The sequence below is a fragment of the Rhincodon typus genome, chromosome 1, assembly GCF_021869965.1.
Source record: "Rhincodon typus isolate 14 chromosome 1, sRhiTyp1.1, whole genome shotgun sequence".
In the NCBI taxonomy this organism is placed as follows: domain Eukaryota; kingdom Metazoa; phylum Chordata; class Chondrichthyes; order Orectolobiformes; family Rhincodontidae; genus Rhincodon; species Rhincodon typus.
Genome location: NC_063332.1, coordinates 38,704,119 through 38,724,235, shown reverse-complemented (window position 1 = coordinate 38,724,235; position 20,117 = coordinate 38,704,119). Strand labels below are relative to the sequence as shown.

Genomic DNA, 20,117 nt, shown 5'->3' with positions numbered 1-20,117 from the left:
CAATACTCCAAGTGCGGCCGCACCAGAGTTTTGTACAGCTGCAACTTGACCTCATGGCTCCGAAACTCAATCCCTCTACCAATAAAGCCTAACATACCGTACGCCTTCTTAACAACGCTATCAACCTGGGTGGCAACTTTCAGTGATCTATGCACATGGACACCGAGATCTTTCTGCGCATCCACACTACCAAGAATCTTACCATTAGCCCAATACTCTGTATTCCTGTTACTCCTTCCAAAGTGAATCACCTCACACTTTTCCGCATTAAACTCCATTTTCCACCTCTCAGCCCAGCTCTGCAGCTTATCTATGTCCCTCTGTAACCTGCAACATCCTTCCGCACTATCCACAACTCCACCAACTTTGGTGTCATCCGCAAATTTACTAACCCATCCTTCTACGCCCTCATCCAGGTCATTTACAAAAATGACAAACAGCATTGGCCCCAAAACAGATCCTTGAGGTACACCACTAGTAACTGAACTCCAGGATGAACATTTCCCATCAACCATCACCCTCTGTCTTCTTACAGCTAGCTCCTATGAGGAGAGATTGGTTTGACTGGCCCTATATTCACTAGATTTGGAACAATGAGAGGGATCTGATTCAAATGTATAGACAGACTAAATGCAAGGAGTCTGGAACCAGTGGATACAGTTTCGGGTTACAGGATAGACCGTGTCGGACTGTGATGAGGAAAACTTTCTTCACTCAGTGGTTACTGGACCTGTGAAATTCCCTACAATAGAAGGCTGGGAAAGACAAGTCATTGAATATATTAAAGAAAGGGATAGATTCCTTTAGATTTAAAAGGTATTAAGGGATATGGGGAGAAAACAGGAATATGGCATTGAGATTGAGGATCAGTCACAATCACATTGAATGGAAGAGCAGTTTTGAATGGCCGAATGGACTATTCCTCCTCCTATACTATATGTTTCACTGTTAAAAGGCAGCATTTAATGGACCACTGCATCTCCTAACAGGACTGGTTAGTACAAATTTGTTTGCCCTGTAAATTGCTGGAATTACAAGTTGATAATGGCATGTTGAGGTGAATGGGCATCAGGGACATAGGTGAACAACACAACCATCAATGCATCTCCTTAACCAGTGGGATTAAAGGATTAAATATTAAATAAAAGAAGAATTGAAGGTGATCAGAATGTGTGAATTCAATGTCAAATCAGGCATGACACAAGCAATAAAGGGAGGAATATTACTTAAGTAATGGTCTCTTCTGTCAGTTGGAGAACCAACAGGAGCCTCTTGTTATCTGTTGCTTCATAATACTGACAGAAATAAGTGCACATCAAGCACTTCACTGGGCAGTACAGGGCATCCCTGAGATCTAGGTCTTTGTGGTGTAAGAATTACTCCCTAAGAGCTTCAAGATCAGGAACTTTCTGCTGCTGGTCAGCACTATGGCTGTGTAATGTAATCTCTGCAGGTCTACAATCGATGAGGAACCCAGGTCATAGGTGAGGTGGAATAGGTTTTCAGACATGAGGTCACTGTTGCAGGAAAGAGTTTTAGAAGAAAGGGTATGGGTTAGATCTCAGTGGACACTTCCCTTCTCAATGCTGGGTCCTCTGTTCAGGCAATGAGTGCCTTGAAATAAAGGGGTCTCTGCCAGAAGCTTGCTGGGAGGGTTTGCTTTTCAACCTCCTTGTGTAATAACTCCCTTGTCTGCTACCAGTTAGTTACTAAGGACTGTTGGAATGACGTCCTTGAATGGACATTAATTACCTACTTAAAGGCCTGAATAATCTGCCAGGCAGAAAGGCTGTTCACTAGTATTTCTGCCTTGTGCTTAATAGGGCTAATGTGGTGATGGGCAGCGCATATCTTCTGACGTGGTTAAATGTCCTCCTGCTTCCTAACTCACCATTAGTGCAGCAAAACATTAAATTTTACCCAAAGAGAAGGAGTCAAAGGTTGGATTCAGAGAAAGAGAAAAAAAAGACAGAAAGTAAGAATAGAAGAAAGTTTTTTTTAAAAAAATTAAAATACTCAATCTGTCAGAATGTGATTCTATACTTTGAATTGTTTGTTTTTGGGACGAGAGAGGTTGATTGTTAGTAATCAACAAAGTACCATATTGTTAAAAAGGGTACTTACATGGTTAATTACTCGACGTAACATTCTGTGCGGTGTTTCATACAATTAATGTGCAAGAACAGCAACTCCATAAAATTCTGGGAGCAATTTGGTTTCGTCCTTGGAAAACTTGCTGGGAAGTGTAAATCATCCAGAAACTTCTGACAACAAGCAATTCATGTAGTATCTCTTCCTTACCACAAATATTTGGCCATTTTTTAATAGTAATATCAAAATGTGTACTCACATGCTATTATATTTTCAGTACATTCCAGCCCAACGTAATTTATGGTAATCAATTATGATATGATTGTGACATTATTCATTTGTCTGTCTCCATCAAAAATTGTGGGGTGCAAGTGTTCTTTTATCGTCCAAGAAACTATGAAAAATACTTTAACTTGAAAATTTGTTATCCTAAAATCAAATGCCTTGAGTGACTTTCTAATCTTTTCAATTTAGCTCTTGCTGAATTATACTTGCAAATTAAGAATTAATTTTTTGTTTTGAGGAACAACATGAGATTGTGGATAGGCCTGCTCATTTCGAATGTAATCGTTGTTGTCACCGAGCAGAGCCTGGTCCCCGTGGATGGCCTGGTCCTCCTGGCCAAGCTGGTATTCCGGGTGAGTTATTAATTGTATTTTTTTTAACATTTTCTTATTCTTTTCCAATTTTAACCCATTTTTTAATTCCTACATTTAATTACTACCATTTAAGACTGAGTTGAGGAGAAATCCCCTCACTCAGAGGATGGAGAATCCATGGAGAAAGACTGTGGAGGGCAAGTCACTGCCTAGGTTTCAGAAAGATACAGATAGACTTTTAGTCACTAAAGGTGTCAAGAGGTATGGAGAGAGGGCAGGAGTTATGACATTGATGTAGAGGATCAGCTATGTTCATATTGAATGGTGAAAAAGGCTAAAAGGCCTATTCCTGCTCCTATTTTCTATGTTTTTATGTTTTTTATCATTGCATGAAGATCAGCAAAACTTCCAGTATGTCATCAAAATTACCATTCTTCCCCTGAATCAACGCAAACTATTTCATGGTATAGATTGAGGATGCATTTATCAGGAGGGACTGCAATTCATTCAGTGAATGTGGAGACTGCAGCTTAATTTTCTCATAGAGACAGGAGTGTGGTGGAATGTTGTCCACCTGCCTGGATGAGTCCAGCTTCAAAAAAAATTTACTCAAGAAGCTTGACATCATTCAGGACAAATTGCAAATCAGGCTGCAACCAACCGTCATTTTAAAGATGAACTTGTGCCGTCACAGGTGATCAGTGATAGCATCTACAAGATACATTGCTGAAACTTGCCAAGGCGTCTTAACAGCACTTTCCAAATGCACAAACCGGAAGGTCAAGGCAGCAGAGACATAGAAGCACTACAACAGGGTCATATGTTTGTCAGGGCAGAAGACTATTCGTCATCAAACCACCACCCCATATCACCCCGGGGTAAAAATCGGCAACAAGGCAAAAGACAAGCAACAAACCTGCTCAACAGTCATAAAGGGGGATGAACGGGCTACATTAATGTAGAGTGAGATTTCTACTTCATAATGATAGGATCTCCACCCTCTGGAGCTGCTGGGCAATCTGATTGGCTGACTAATCCCGCAGACATGGCCGCACGTTAGTGGGCACTGCCTGGATTGCAGCAAGGAGGTCCAAAGGAAACCTGCACCCAGGTCATTCGCAGGCACTGGGCAAGGAAAATTTTGTAGAAGGAGATATTGCACTCTCATTATGAGTTGTGTTTATATTGTTGTTCAAGCGTTAGATGCTTGAGACTTATCAATACCCTGGGTGAGTGTTCTGGATAAGGTTGCTCAGAGACTAACTATTTTTCAATCAAGATCAATTGTGTGAGCCAAGAGTCATCAGCGTGACAACGACTCTTTGATAGGTCCAGGGCATGTGGATAGTACAGGCAAGAACAATACAATGATAGAAAGCCTTCAGATAACAAAAAGTCGGAGGGCTGAACCTTACTTTCGTTTTTTAGCTAATTTTCAATTTATTGAGTTTCATAAATGGTTTCTCTCCTTTTGGTCGAGTTTTCTTGCCATGTCTTCACCAAACCTGTCTCATCAGCTTGCTTTCCTGTCCCTATGGTGCACCTTCCATCTGATTCTACCCCAATTCTCCCAAATACTGAGAATGTACAACATTGCAGCACTGTTGAGATGTCCCAAAATGGACCAGCATCCCTGGCTTCAGTGCCAGCTTCACATGTCGATTCTGCACCTTAAGAAACACTGCCTTGCACAATTCTTAACATTTTCCCCAGGCATGGCATAGAAAGGAAAATTGGTGGCCACTTGGTGAGCAGGGACCTGAAGATTCAGGTCAATGGGGTGCTGTAAAGGAGGGATGTCCTTTTCCCTAAGGACCAGCAGAGGAGGCCACGATGCCAGAGCATGCCAACCTGGTCTAAGGTTGTGTCAATGTTGTCTCAGGTCTCTGGGAGAATGCACAGCAATGTAGGTTGGATGTCCTTCTCCACCCTGCCAGTGTAAGTGGCACTACTCTGATACTCACACACTCTCTATGTCTTCTGCTGCTGTACCTACCTCCCCACAAAGGCTCATAACATGCGACATTCTCCTTCACTCACTCACAAACATCCCAACCCCTGACATCAGTACTCCACATACCCTCTGTGCTGCCTAATCACTCAGTCTGGACACATCCCCAACTGCACCAGTAGTAACAACTGTACTACCCTCTTTCATCTTCAATAATACCTGCCTCTCCATCTCATTCCTAGACTGGTATCATTGGTTACCCTTGACTTATTGTGCTGGGACCCCGTGACTGAAGGCTATCCCGCCTTGACATGACTAAGGACTGCTGATGACCATGACAAGCATCCTGGCTTTGAATCTGCACTAAAAGCAATATAACAGTGCTGTTAGACTGGTATCTTTGGCTGAGGGGCAAGGCTCAAAAAGGGAAAGCGAGGAAAGACAGGGATGCTGTGAGCATCCAGGTAGGTTCAAAGTCAGTGAGTGGTAAGAAAGGAAGTGTACAGCCCAGAGATGCAGGCTGGCCTAGTCCTTGAACTTGGGTGTGAGTCCTTGTGCCGTCCTTGCTGCTGCAATATAATTATCTCCATGCAACCCAAAGTGCAGCACTAAAGTGCAGTGGATCAGAGATGTGTCACGGGGCATCTCAGAGGTTGGCACATGCTAAAAGCCAATGTCTGTGGATATCAGTGTGTGCATGTGGCCTGTGTCCATGGAACATGCCCTGAGATATATGATGCCAGGGTATTGAGTAAATTGAAATAAATAGATATTTAGTTGGTAATGGATTGAATGGTTATGAAGAGTAGACAAGATTTGAGGCTGAGATGAGATCAACCATGATCATATTAAATGGCAGAGCAAGCTGAATTGCCTTCTCCTGGTTTTTACTGTGTCCAATATGAATGTTCTTCATGAGCAAGCAGTGAGCTGGAATTGCCAGATATCCTCACTGCCTTCCATGTTGAGACATGTTAACATCTAGTTTGCTTGTGGTCAGTACTAGGATAGAAAGCTGCATATTAATGACACAAGATTTACAAGTTAACAGATCATTAACAAGCACTTAATAGGTAGCTCAGTGCTGTCAACACAACAACATTGACAAAGATGTTTTTATTAAGTAGGCAGCATGGTGGCTCAGTGGTTAGCACTGCTGCCTCACAGCACTAGGGACCTGGGTTCAATTCCACCCTTGGTCAATTGTCTGTGTAGAGTTTGTACATTCTCCCTGTGCCTGCATGGGTTTCCTCCCACAGTCCAAAGATGTGCAGTCTAGGTAGACTGGCCAAGCTAAACTGCCCATAGTGTTTAGGGAAGTGTAGTTTAGGTGGTTATAGGGGGCTGGGTCTGGGGAGGATGCTCTGAGGGTCAGTATGGACTTGTTGGGCCAAAGGGCCTGTTTCCAGACTGTAGAGACTCTATGATTCATCTCAAAAGATTCTAATAGATTTCTTGATCACTCACATCAATCAGGACCTTTTAGAATTCTGCCCAGCATCTGTTTTTCCTTGCAGAGAAATAAAAGAATTTGAAGATAGCTAGCTATTCTCTCCCTCCATTTGCTATAAGCTACTGTCACTAAAAAGTGACTGAGAGGCTGAACAATCAGTGCGTCAACCACCCTGTATATGCAGTGAAGAACTGAAAGGACTTGGAAAAAAGTGTGGAAATCATAAGAACTTGGAAGAAGTAAAAGGATGCCTTACTGAATCCTGTGGACTGGTGCTATTGAACTGTGTACACCCAAACTTTTTTTATTTTCACAGCATTAATATCAGTTTGTTTGTTTGTCTGAGTCTGTCTGTCTGCATATGAACAAGGTATTTAAGAAGAAGTTAGAATTTAATTTGGAAAGTTATAAGTTGTTCATTCATATTATGTTTGATTGTGGTTATAATTGATTTATTGTAATAAAATGTGGTTCTTGTTAAGTGTAGAAATCTGGTCAATGTTTTCTGTTAACCTGAGTTAACCAGACAGTAAAATTAGGACTTTGAATAATTCGATTAATCTTTGATGTTTATGACTACACCAGGAGTTATGGGACCTGAGTGTCAGCACATTTTTTCCAAAGTGGGTCATGCATACTGAGATGTGAGGGAAATTCTTCCTGGAAAGGGTGGTGAATCTTTGGAATTTTCTACTCCAAAAGCTCGTAGTTTGAGGTTGAGCTTGATTTATCGTTGTCACATGTACTGAGATACAGTGAAAAGTGGTACTTTGCGTGCTTTACAGGCAGACTATAACTTACAAAGTGCATCAGGGTAGCAGAACAGAGTGCAGAATATGGTTACAATCCATACAGTGTGGAAACAGGCCATTCAGCCCAACAAGTCCACACCAACCCTCCGAAGAGCATCCCACACAGTCCCTTCCCCAAGGCCCTGAATTTCCTCATGGCTAATGCACTTAGCCTACACATCCCTGAACACTATAGGTAATTTAGCATGGCCAATCTGCCTAATTTGCACATCTCTGGACCGTGGATGGAAACCAGAGGACCCAGTGGAAACCCATGCAGACACAGGAAAGAACATACAAACTCCACACAGTCGCCACTCACCCGAGGGTGGAATCGAATCTGGTCCCTGGCGCTGTGAGGCAGCAGTGCTAACCACCGAGCCACCATGCTGCCCTGTGTTACAGCAGCAGAAAGGGTGCAGAGAGAAAGATCTGAATTAACATTTGAGAGGTCAGTTCAAAAGTCTGATAACAACAGAGAAGTAGCTGTTCTTGAATCTATTTGTACATGTATACAAACTTTTATATCTTCTGCCTGACGGAAGAGGGAGGAAGAGAGTATAATCAGGGTGGGACGGGTCTTTGATTATGTTGGTTGCTTTCCTAAGGCAGCAGGAAGTTTAGATGGAGTCAATGGATGGAAGGAGGGCTTGTGTGATGGACTGGCCTGCGTTCATGACTCTGTAGTTTCTTGCAGTCTAGGGAACAGCAGTTACTGTACCATGCTGTGATGCATCCAAATTGGATGCTTTCTACAGTGCATTTATAAAAATTCGTAAGAGTAGAAAGTAACATTGAATATGTTTGAGACAAAGATTGAAAGATATCTAAATATTAAAGATATTGAAGGATATAGAAACTTTGTGAGAAAATGGCACTGAGAAAATTAGCCATTATCTTGTTAAATGGCACAGCAGAGCCCAGTGTTCTAATGGTCCACTCCTCTCCTATATCCTCTCTTCTTATGAATAGCCTCAGTGTATTTTGGATACAGAGCTATTTTTTTCCACATAAAGCATATGAACATCGGAAATTTTGTGCAATGGTGGCATTCCTGTCTTGCACTTCAAATAATGTAACAAAACCTCTGGACCTTTCTTGATTCGCATAGTTTGATATGACAATTTGCACAATCATCATGTGAACTTTTGGGGACCTTGAATTTATTTGAACTTTGACCTTGAGACACATTTATTTAAGAATCGATTCTGTAAAGATGGCTACAGATAATCAAATACTGACTGACTTCTGGAGAACAAATATCTGCATTCTAATAGGAAACCATGGAAATAATGGAAATAATGGGCTGCCAGGACATGAGGGTGAGAAGGGAGAGCAAGGCCCTAAAGGTGATATGGGACCCCGAGGAGAACGTGGAATTCAAGGCATTAAAGGAGAAAAGGGACAAGCAGGCATCCCATCAGAACTCAAAGTAAGATCAATCTTATTCTGTTCACAACAAATGACTGTATTGTGTAAAACTAATGGACAAAGGTTAGTTAATATTCAGTAAAATACATTTAGGAGCATAACAATGACATAGCATAAAATGAACCTTATTTCTTATCATTGAGTTATTATTTGGATTAATCAGATTAATGTTTGCCTGCCCAAGAGCACATTCATAGTGCTATTATCACCATTCTGAAACTAACTGATTAATAAACACATCAGCAGTTATGTAGCAACAGCTTTCATGATATTTGCATACTTGTTCAAATAAAGTGGTACCTCAGTTTTCTCCCTTTAATTGACATAGGTTGCTTTCATGGCTTCTATGGCAACTCATTTCACAAACCAGAACAGTGGTATTATCTTCAGCAGTGTGGAGACCAATGTTGGAAGTTATTTTGACGTTATGACTGGAAGATTTACTGCACCTATAACAGGTAAATTGATGACATTATAGCTGGTTCATTTGCCAAAAAGTGCAGAATGTAGTTTCTCTGTTTTTTCAAAGAAACAATAACTAAATTCTGGAACTACCTTTCTTAAAAGACTGGAGCTACTTAGAGAATTTGTGCTTTCAAGAATATTTCAGATAGAATCTTAAGTAATGATATCAAGGGATATAAAGCAAAGGCACATCTATAGAGTTGTGATGCAGATCAGCTATCATCTAATTGAACGGCTGAGCAGAATTGAGGGGATGAACTGATCATTTCTGTTACTAACCCTTCCTATTTTCAAAACAGATTGTGAAGTTAAAAAGCTATCTGCAATTAATTAGTAGTTACCACTTAATGGTTACTGTTTAATGGCTATAGCTAATGATATTTATTAGCATTTTGGGTGAATGTTAACACTCAAAGTGAGGAATGGTGTTGCCGTGGCATGGAAAATCAATAATTTTTTGACCCTATCGAATTCAACATGCACTTCCAGGTCAGATACGTGTTTACAAGAATACTCGTACTCCTGCTTCTCAATAGTAACAATTTGCCAGAACCCCAAGGCCTGAAGAACTCCTCCAACTGCATCAAGCCTTGTTCATAAGATTGGGAATAATTGAACAGGGAGATGGCAGTGATTCAGGAAGGATGAAATATTAAGTCTCAGAAGAATTATCTTACACTGAGCATGATTCTGAATCTTGCACCCAGTGTGCAGGTTTCTCAGTTCAGTGAATTATTTCTAACAGGTTTTCACTTTAAGAAGTGATCTCAGTTGTCAGCAGTTTTTTGCAGTAAAAGCACGTGTAATTGCAACTCTAAACTTCATTTTTTTTTTTTGTCAATCCTTCTATTTTAAATATCAAAAAGAGTTAATAACAAATTTTTAAGTCTTATTGTCAATTAATTCCAAGTTAAAGGCGATTGGAAAAAATGCTTTTGGATGATATTGTAAAAGTTAAATTTCATGATTCTGAGGCTGATTTGAACTGCTACAGAATGGCAATGTAATCAAATAGCAGGAGGTATATTTTAAAACAAAACAAGGAAAACAACTGCAGCTGTCAGTAAAAGCTGCTTTGATTGATAAGTGTAAGTTAGGTTGTACAATTTTAATTGAGCATTTTGTTGACATTTCCACACAATCCATCATTACCTAATAATGAATGTTTAATTCAGGTTGAAAAAACTAAAACTATCTCAAGCTGAGGGATTCTGAGTTCACATTATGATTGACTGCTTTAAAAGACAATTAAAGGATCATCTCTCTCTTTTATACAGTAACTGAACAGATATTTATTTGTTGATTAATCAGAGATTAATCACTTCAGGAGATTTAAAAGCTTTAAATGGATTAATGGATATTTTTACAATCATTTGTGGAGGCTGAGAACTGTAACTGAGTGTTAGAAATTCCTTTCTCATTGCCACATGAAGTCTTCCATTGTCACTAGTGGGTGAGTGGCTGCAGAGGTGACATGGGAGGTATGATTTGACATTAAAGATATGAGGAGCCATAGAGGAGCAAAGATTGGCATGGAGGATATAAAGGGCATTAGGAAATTTAATTTGTATGGAATATATGAGGACCTACGAATGTTGGTTGGTGTAGAGGTGTTGAAGAAATGTGGCTTCAAGGACTTTAAGGCCTAAAAACTTCCAAACTAACTGGGATGAAGGCCCTAAGACCCCAAGCAGGCCTTTCTAACTAGCTGATCTCAGCGCCTGCCTGCCTCTGTGGCTGCCAAGGGCTTGCTATTGTGATTGGCAGAACCGACTGTATTCCCTGCTCAAGTGTGTCTGGATATATTTTAACTAGGTGGGCTGGTAAGTTGAGAGCTCAGAGGTTTTCAAACTTGAGCTACCTGCTTTGGTAACCAAAATCCGGCCCTGTTGCAGCTTTGTGTTGTTGACTCAATTTAAAAATTCTAGGATAGACTTTGAACTAGCCCATCTGACAAGAATGAATTAGGCTACAGGTCAAAATAATATGTTGGAGCTTGCTACACAATAATTACCATCCACCCTGTTGACCTGCCCTTAACTGTTGCTAAAACAAAACTCGTATCAATGCACACTTGGTCAACCAAATATTCTACCTCCTATCTATGTTGAAGAAGAGACTCTGGAAAGGATTTAAAAGGCCACCATTCAGGATGAGATCCAGTACCAGATCAACTACACCTGGTCAGCCTTCTACAAAAAACAGCACTGAGCTTGAAACCAGAGATTTACACAAGTCAACAAAGGTCCAAGTGTACAGAGCACTTGACATCATCACATTCTTCTACTGTAGTGAGACCTGGATTTTGTATAAATGGTATATAAGAACGCTTGAGAAATTCCATCAGCTGTCTCCATCTTATGGAGTAAAAGGGAGCGCCTTTGTCCTTCTTAAAGCCAGCTTCTCAAACATTCAGGCAAAATACCTGAAAAAAATCAACTTTGATGGACTGGACAAAATGTAACAATTCAGCAAAGCTTGGCCCCCATGAGGTCTTGTTTTCTCAATTTTCAAAGAGCCAGAGTTTCACAAGAGAGAAAAGAAACTGCCTCAAACACATTTTGAAACTCTCTATAAACACAACAACACTAACATTAATTAATGGGAAGAGCTTTCTATCAAATGCTCAAAATGGAGTAAACTTGTCCATGAAGCACGATCATGCTTTTAGTCACAGCATCTTATTGATGAGGCAGAGAGGCAGCAGAGAAGAAAGAAAAAGGAAGCAAATCCTGCACTCAGATCCCACTATTTTGTGTGACATTCCACGCTATGCCTCCAAAGCATAGCAAGCCAAGAATCGATCGGTTCAGCCATATGATTAGGTGTCAGAAAGATTAGATGTAATCCTCAAATTGAGAGGCAACCAACGACGATGACAAAACTATTGAACTTCATGTTTAATTGCTTCCTGTCTCAGGGGTTTCCCTGTAATATATGCAAATAGTGTGTCTCCACCATTGTGATGGAGGTGATTGGTCATCCAGATGTCTTTTAAATGTTGCCATGCTCATGAAGGGGAGCACATGAATTGGAAGGGTTTAGAGGGATATGGGCCAAATGGTGACAAACATGACTGGATTAATTTAGGATATCTGGTCGGCATGGACGAGTTGGCATGAAGGGTCTGTCTCCGTGGGGTACAACTCTATAACTTTTCGACTCTATGCTGGGAAATGAGCCACTTTCTTTGTTTCCCTTTGGACAATTCACATTTTCTTTCCTTTTCACTTGGTTTGTAAATGTTCTCCAAGAAATCTAAACCAGCATTTACAGATCTTGGTTTTGGAAACCCAAAGTTCCTATATCACCAGTCTAGAGTTATTCCTATTGTGTGCCTGATTTGCACAATTAATATGGATTTAGCATAGCTTTGGTGGTTAACAGTCTTGATGGGCTGAAGGGACTCTTCTGTGCTGTATGATTCCAGAATTCCATTATTTTGTGAATTGAAACCTTCATGGAGGCCACTGGGCTTGTCATACATTCAAGTACAGACTCCACTGAGGTCATTACTGCAGACATTACTCATATGAGAGATGCCAACACATTCATTTTTATCATCCTAGCCAAATGCTAGACCCTTTGTTGATGCTTCCTCAGGTTCACTAGTTGACCTATAACATGTGCATCTTTGTTCATGCCTTCTATAACTGGGTGCTGATGGGGTTGGTATTCAATGATCCTCTCAGGTTCTCCTTGATCCGTGCAGACAATGGAAGCTAAGAAAATGTGAATATAAATTCATCTGAGTATTGCAAGGTTACCAAATACATCATTATGCACTTATGAATTTTGTATGTGGAAATATGGAGAAATTGTAGAATATCTTAGTAATAAACATCCATACCACAGGCTTGTGCATTCATCAAATCTCCCAGTACTTCCTCACAAACAACGCTTTAGTCTGAGATATTATAGGGTTAAGTTTACTTTGAAGCTGAGCAACTTGAGTCATACTCAATACAAAATCCACTAAATTTGACAGGTGGGAAGTCAAACAGTATGTTCAAAACTGAAGAAGGGTCACTGGACCTGAAACATTAACTCTGCTTTTTTCTCTACAGATACTGTCAGACTTGCTGACCTTTTCCAGCAATTTCTCTTTTTATTGCTGATTTCCAACATCCACAGTTCTTTGTTTTTTTTTGTGTAGGATGTTAATGAGGCCATCTAGGTGACACCAGAAATAAATGCAAAATATCAGGAAGGGATTGACAGGCTGAATAATTTTTTTCTTGAAAATAGTAAGTTATGGGGAGACCTAACCTAGTAATTTGAATTCTGAGATATTGCGGAGAGAATTATGCCATTTGTGGGGAAGAACATGACTACATAGCCAATATAAGGTAGAAAGAAACCCATTGGTAATTCACTCAAAAGGTTTTTATCTGAAGAGTGGTGGGAATGTGGGATTTGCTGTCACAGGCTGTAGTTGTAGTAAAAAGCATAGATGCGTTTAAAAGGAAACTAGATAAATATTTGAGGGAAAAGGGAAGGGTGGGATGGGCAATTTAAATGAGGAATAATGGAAGGAGCCATAAGTGGAGCATAAACACAGACAGAAATTTGTTGGGCCAACATTTCTCTGTGCTATTATCCTATTTACCCAATGTAATCCTAATCCTGGTGCAAGGTGCATGTGAATGAGATTCTCATTGACTGCATATGGTGAAAGAAAGTTCATTCGCCTGTGTCAGTGCAGTGTATCTTATTTTTGCATATAAGTTTAACAAATACTAATTATCTTCATGCCCCTGCATTTTAAAAATAATAATAATGCTTTGCTTTTGCCGCAGCAACTAAATTGGTCCCCAACATTCATGTTCCAGTAATTATACATGAGTGATTCCCACCTCAGTTTCATTATTAGCAGCTATCCTCACCTTGATCTTATTTCTTTGTTGGTAACAACGTTTATAGAACTGAAAGAATCTTTTATCAAATTCTGTTGAGTTATTCTCTTTTGGAAATGCTCTGCAAGTAGTGTTTTAATTTGTTTGACATTTATGTCGACAGCATGCCTCATTGACCAATATGATTACAGGCACTTCACTTCTATACCCTTCATTGCAAATAAAATCCCAGCCTCAGATTCTGCAAGTTTGAAAGATTATTCTGGCAGTTGTGTTACAAGACTATAAATTACAAAGCAGGCAAATATTCCTCCTTGATTCCTTCCAAACAGAAAGATGTTACTGTGAATATTTTGTGCTCTATACTGCTTTGTTAAATAATTAGCAGATCACCTTTAAATGTAACAAATCATCATTTGCTTTCTTCATTACTGACTGAAGATGTGGTGACATTTCATATCCAAATCATTTAACTTGATATCTACTTGCTTTTAGTAATGAGACATTTTAACCTTCTGGAGCGTACGTTTAATTACAAGTTGTAACCAGTCAAAATTATTCATTTGAGAGGAGTCACTGATGCTGAATATTAAGTAAGCAATTATTTGAGTGACACAGAATGTTCAGTGTATTCAGAAAAGTGGCAAGCAAACTTTATACAATACACTTTCAACAAAGGGAAGAATCAGGGAATTAATTGACAAAGAACCTGAAATAAGTAAGAGATTGTAGAATTGACAGAAATAATTGATTCCGAGCCCAATGAAGTCAAGTCATTTATGGTCAAGGATACTTCCTGCTGATTACCACATATCTCCCCACTTCAGCTGATTGATCAGTACTCATCTATAGAGGAAACAATGAGGATGGCGGGGGTGCAGAAGGTACTCTGGATGGGACTTTTCAATAACCATCAGCTGGAATGGCATGGCAGAACAACTAGTGACTGAGCTGGTCAAGTCCTCAATGGCACAGCTGCTTGACTGAGCCTGCAGCCGGTGGTGAGGGAACTCACAAGCAAGAAAAGCATCTTGAGATCATCTTTATCAATTTGTCCGGCGCAGATGAACATGTCAGCATTATTTGGCAGGCCAAGTAGACCAGTGTTGTAGATTCACGTTGCTTTTGGCGTGCCTTCCTGAACTTCTCTTTGCACAACTGTTGCTCTCTGGCTTAAGCATAACGTCTTAGAGAAAGTCATCAGGTCTGGGAGAATATGTAGGGTGAAATGGTCAATACTGTCCTTGTGAACATCAAGTCTCTTCTTTATATTGAAGATACCCTCCATTCTGTTGTGTGGCACTACCACAATGCCAAATGAGATTGATTCCAAATAGATCTAGCAACTCGACAATAGACATCAATTAGGACTGTGAGCTGTCAGCAGTAGTAGAATTCATGGTCCAGCGTATTCCCCGGTCTACCATTACCACCAAGCCGGAGTTCAAAACTAAACCAAAGAGCTGCAAACTGCTGGAAATTTGAAACAAAAAACAGAAAGCGTTGGAAAAACTCACAGGTCTAGCAGAATCTGTGGGGAGATAAACAGACTTAATGTATTGTGTCCAGTGACCCTTTGTCAGAACATGACTTGATCAGTCCTGATGAAGAGTCTTTGGACTTGAAATGTTAACTCTTGTTTTTCACCCGACATATGCTCCTGGACCTGTTGACTTTCTCTAGCACTTTATGCTTAAGCCAGAGAGCAACAGTTGTGCAAAGAGAAGTTCAGGAAGGCACGCCAAAAGCAACGTGAATCTACAACATTGGTCTACCTGGCCTGCCAAATTGCATAAACAGCAAGTCATTTACAAAGTAAAGTGATCCACATGCAACAGATCAGATCTAAGCTCTGTATTCCCGACACCTCTAGTCATGATTGTTGATAGACAATTTAACAACTCACTGGAGAAGGAGGCCTCACAACTATAATCAGTTTCAATGATTGGGAATCCAGTGCATCAGTGCAAAAGATAAGCCTGAAACATTTGCAGCAATCTTCAGCCAGAAGTGCCGAGTGGATGATCCATCTCAAACTCTTTTGGAAATATCCAGAAGCACGGATACCAGTCTTCAGCCTATTCAATTTACTCCACATGACATCACAAAATGGCTGTTATCACTGGACACAGCAAAAGCTGTGGGCCATGACAATATTGCAGCAGTAGGACTTGTATCCCAGAACTTACAGTAGCTCTAGCCAAGTGGTTCATGTACAGCTACAACTCTGGGATTTACTTGACAATGTAGCATATTGCTGAGGTAGATTCTGCAAACAAAAAACAGAACAAATCTAACTTGGCCAATTATATGGCCGTTAGTCTACTATCAAACACCAATGAAGTGTTGGAAGGAGTCATAAATAGTACTATCAAGCAACACTTCCTTCAAAATAACCTGCTCAGTTTGGATGTGTCCATTATTATAACCGTCTGTCATTGTTGTCCAAAAACACTGAATCCCAGACATAAGGTGAGACTGACTGCCATTGACATCAATTTAACTGTGTGGCACCAAGGAGCCTTAGCAAAACTGAAATTAGCGGAAATCGGAGGGAATATTCTCAACTGGTTGGATTCATACTGACCACAAAGAAAGATGGTTGTGGTTTTTGGAGGTCAGTCATCTTAGCTCCAGGACATCTCTGCAGGATTTCCTCAGAGTCGTGTCCTAGGCCCAACCATTTTCAGCTGATTCATCCTTTACCGTCCTTCCATCATATGGTCAGAAATGGGGATTGTCACAGACAATTGTGTAGCACTCAGTACCATTCATGACTGCTCAAATAATGAAGCAGTTCACTTCCAAATGCAGCAAGACCTGGACAACATCTAGGCTCAGGCTGACAAGTGGCAACTAACATTCATGCCACACTAATATAAGGTATTGACCAATTCCAACAAGACTCAACTTAACCATCATTCCTTTGACACTCAATGGCATTACCGTCACTGAATCCCCCATTATCAATATCCTGGGAGTTACCATTGACCAGAAAATGAACTGGACGAGCCACATAAATACTATGAGTTCAAGAGCAGGTCAGAGGCTAGGAATCCTGCACTGAATAATTCATCTCCCAATTCCCCAAATCTTGTCCACCATCTAAAAGAGACAAGTCAAGAGCATAGTCTGCACTTGACTGAATGAGCGCAGCTCCAACAATAATGCTTAAATACAGTGTTAAGGAGGACTTCCCAAATCATTTTCTCTTTTTGAGCCTATATTTTGTTTGTCTGACTTATTGACATTCCTAGGGTGACAGTGGGTTTGAAGGGGGTTTGGTGGTACTTTAGAAGTGTCATCTTCCAGCCATCATGATGTGATGCAAGCTGGATAGAACAGTTAGTCTTCTCCTATCTACAGTTTTGTCTGTCGATATATGGGAAGTTAAAAATAAATACTTTGCACAATATTAGGGCTCCTGACTGAGTCGTAGAATCCATGTAAATGTGAAGCAAAGAATGACAATTGAGCACCAGTGAATTGCATAGATCATACAGCTAGATAGACAATCTGAAGATTAGATACATTCCTATTTGCATGGAACTGGAGAGAAGATTTTTGATGCTTAATTTTGTTCTTTTTCACTCATGGGATGTGGGCATTGCTGGCTAAGCCTTGGCCATTCCTAGTTGCCCTTGAGAAGGTGGTAGCATGTTGCTTTCTTGAACTTTGCAGTCTGTTTGTCCTGTAGGTTCATGCACAATGCCATTTGGAAGGGAGTTCCAAGTTTTTGGCCAAGCAACATCATCAATTGATCAAAACTAGTCAAGGAGATTCCATTGGCATAGTACTTTTTATTTTTTATCTTTGAAGTGACATCTGCCCCAGTCACAAACTGCTACAGCACTCACTTCCAGGCAAATGGAGAGTCAATACCCACCTCATAGCCCAGCAAAATATTGCAGATACTCTTTGGTAAAGGAAAACCTACCTTGAATCTAGTCTATTCATAGCTTTACATAATTTAAACTCTGGACCTCTTGTGACTGCTGAATATTCGACCTAGAAGCACATTATCAAGCTTGTTGATTATTTTATAGTCCTATATTATTTGTTCTTAAAGCTCCGTTGCCTTTTAACTGAATTTCCAAAACTGTGAAGTTGCATATCTGTTTTATGAATCCACAGTATATTTTGATGCACAACATCTCCCAGACGCATGTCTAGAAGTAATGCAGATCTAGAAACTGCAGAAGTGTGCTTGATTTGCTTTTTATGAGGCTTTGTTCGACCTGTGGACGTTTTGAGCATGTCCGACCATAACTTGACTAGATTCAAGATAGCAAGGAAAAGAACGAGGATGGGCCTGAGATCAAAGTTCTAAACCGGGGGAAGGCAGATTTTAATAAAATCAAATTTGATTTGGCCAGAGGGGCCTGGGAGCTGATATTTTAGTTAAATCTGTGGCAGAGCAGTGGGATGCGTTCAAGAAGGAAATGGGGAAAGTAAAGTGCCAACAAGTTCCAATAAAGACAAAGGGTGTGACCAACAAATCCTGTGAACCATGGACATCAATGGATATTGAATAAAGAAAGGAGGTTTTGACATGTCACAATTCTTCCTCAACTACAACCAAAAGTCTTTCTTAGTCCTCACACATTAGGTGGGAAAGGATTTTCTTAATTTATGGGCTGTCTGGAGATATGTGAGCAAACCTGTCCATGTAAATTCTAGTCTCCCTCCCCCATGTTTCCCTCTACCTCACATTGCAACCCTCCAGCTAGCCTCCTTCCCCACCACCAAATCAATATTTATGTGGCTAGTCCATTTTAGTTTCTGATCAACCTCTAGGATGTTGATACTCAAGGCAGGGATGGTTAGGTGGGGAGAATATCATTGTATACATCTCGCTGCATATTGATGAATTGTTTCAGTACCTGTATCTGTCTAATTGAGAGTGGTGCTGACCATTGTGCATTCATCAGCAAACATTCCCACTCCTGACCTTATGATGATAGAATAGTCAATTATAAAGATGTTTGGACCTAGCACTCTAGCTTAATGACTACAAAAATAACTTTGTGACAATGACCAATAAATATAATTAAATATAAAATGCAAAGATATTAACAATATGATAAATTTTGTGTTATTTTGTTACAGGTGTTTATTTCTTTATTTTTAACATGATGAAGCATGAAGATGTAGAAGAAACATCTGTCTACCTAATGCACAATGGAAATGTCGTCATAAGCATGTATAGGTAAGAACCAAAACCCACAAGCCTGGAGTTGTTGGTTGGTTCGCTGAGCTGACTGGTTTTTGTGCAAACGTTTCGTGTCCTCCCCCATCCTCCACCTTCTAGGTGACATCTTCAGTGCTGACTAGCCTATTATGAAGCAAAACCAGAAACAGAACTACCCACCATAACAGACCAGACCATATAAATTCAGAATGGAACAGAACAGCGCTTCAATGGAAGCTAGATAGTATGGAAGACAGCATGGAAGATGTCAGCTAGAAGGGGTAGTGGTGAAACATTTGCACGAAAACCAGTCAGCTCGGCGAACCAATCAACAACTCCAACTGCGACCTGAGGCTACAGATCTTCGCGATAACATTACTTATAAACCGGTTGAATTTTGACATTTTAATCTTAGGTTATAGGATTCCCAAGTCGTCTGTTGGATTTTCTGTGAAATTGTAATGACACACAATTTAATTTAATTCTAATATTAAAACCTGCAGTCTCCAATAAGTGGAGCTCTTGCTAGCATATGGGTATTATGCGTAGAACAATGTACAAGAATTAAGCATATGTGGGTGCAAAGTATCACAGCATTCATTACATTGTTTTATGGGGATAAAAAGTTAGAGGAAATTAAGCATCTCAGTAGAGAGCTAAATTCAAATACAAACATATCTTGGTGATTTTCTTTCTTATACATATATTTGAATGACAGTTCTTCATGAATTTAAAAGATTTATTAAAATTTCCTTTTCACGGTCACATCTTGTAATGCATTTATCCTCCGGTGTTGCTACTCAGTAATCTGCGTGTGGCGATCACACAGAGCTGGATAATCCAGATAAAATACGTAAATCGCAGGCAAGAGTTGGCACGGCAATATTAACACTCAGAGAACTGCGTTTTATCTACTTCACATTTTAGCTCAGAAAATCCTTCTGTACACTGAAATCTGTAATAATTGGCAAGCTGTCAATGCCTCTTTATATTAATATGCACTGGTTAACAAGTGTATTTGGAGGGTTTATAGTCTAAGCACAGTTTGAAAGAATGCTATTCGATCACATGCTAAAGTTTGATAAGATTACGTGACGGTATGCAAATATAACATTTAAGCCAAAATAAAGTGACCAGTGACAAGTCATAATTAAAAAAACCAAAAGAACTGCGGATGCTGTAAATCAGGAACAAAAACAAAGTTGCTGGAAAAGCTCAGCACGTCTGGCAGCACGTGTGGAGGAGAAAACAGAGTTAACGTTTCGGGTCCGGTGACCCTTCCTCAGAAC

At 40.0% G+C, this 20,117-nt stretch overlaps 1 protein-coding gene across 1 annotated transcript in view; it reads left to right on the top strand.

The window, feature by feature from the left end:
- LOC109917238 (complement C1q tumor necrosis factor-related protein 3) overlaps nt 1-20,117 on the top strand; it is a 31,410-nt gene that overhangs the window by 8,481 nt on the left and 2,812 nt on the right. The window contains exons 2-5 of the mRNA XM_048605107.1: nt 2,615-2,729; nt 8,163-8,317; nt 8,645-8,774; nt 18,747-18,846. Of these exons, the coding sequence (XP_048461064.1) occupies nt 2,615-2,729; nt 8,163-8,317; nt 8,645-8,774; nt 18,747-18,846 (500 nt within the window). The remainder of the gene's footprint in view (nt 1-2,614; nt 2,730-8,162; nt 8,318-8,644; nt 8,775-18,746; nt 18,847-20,117) is intronic.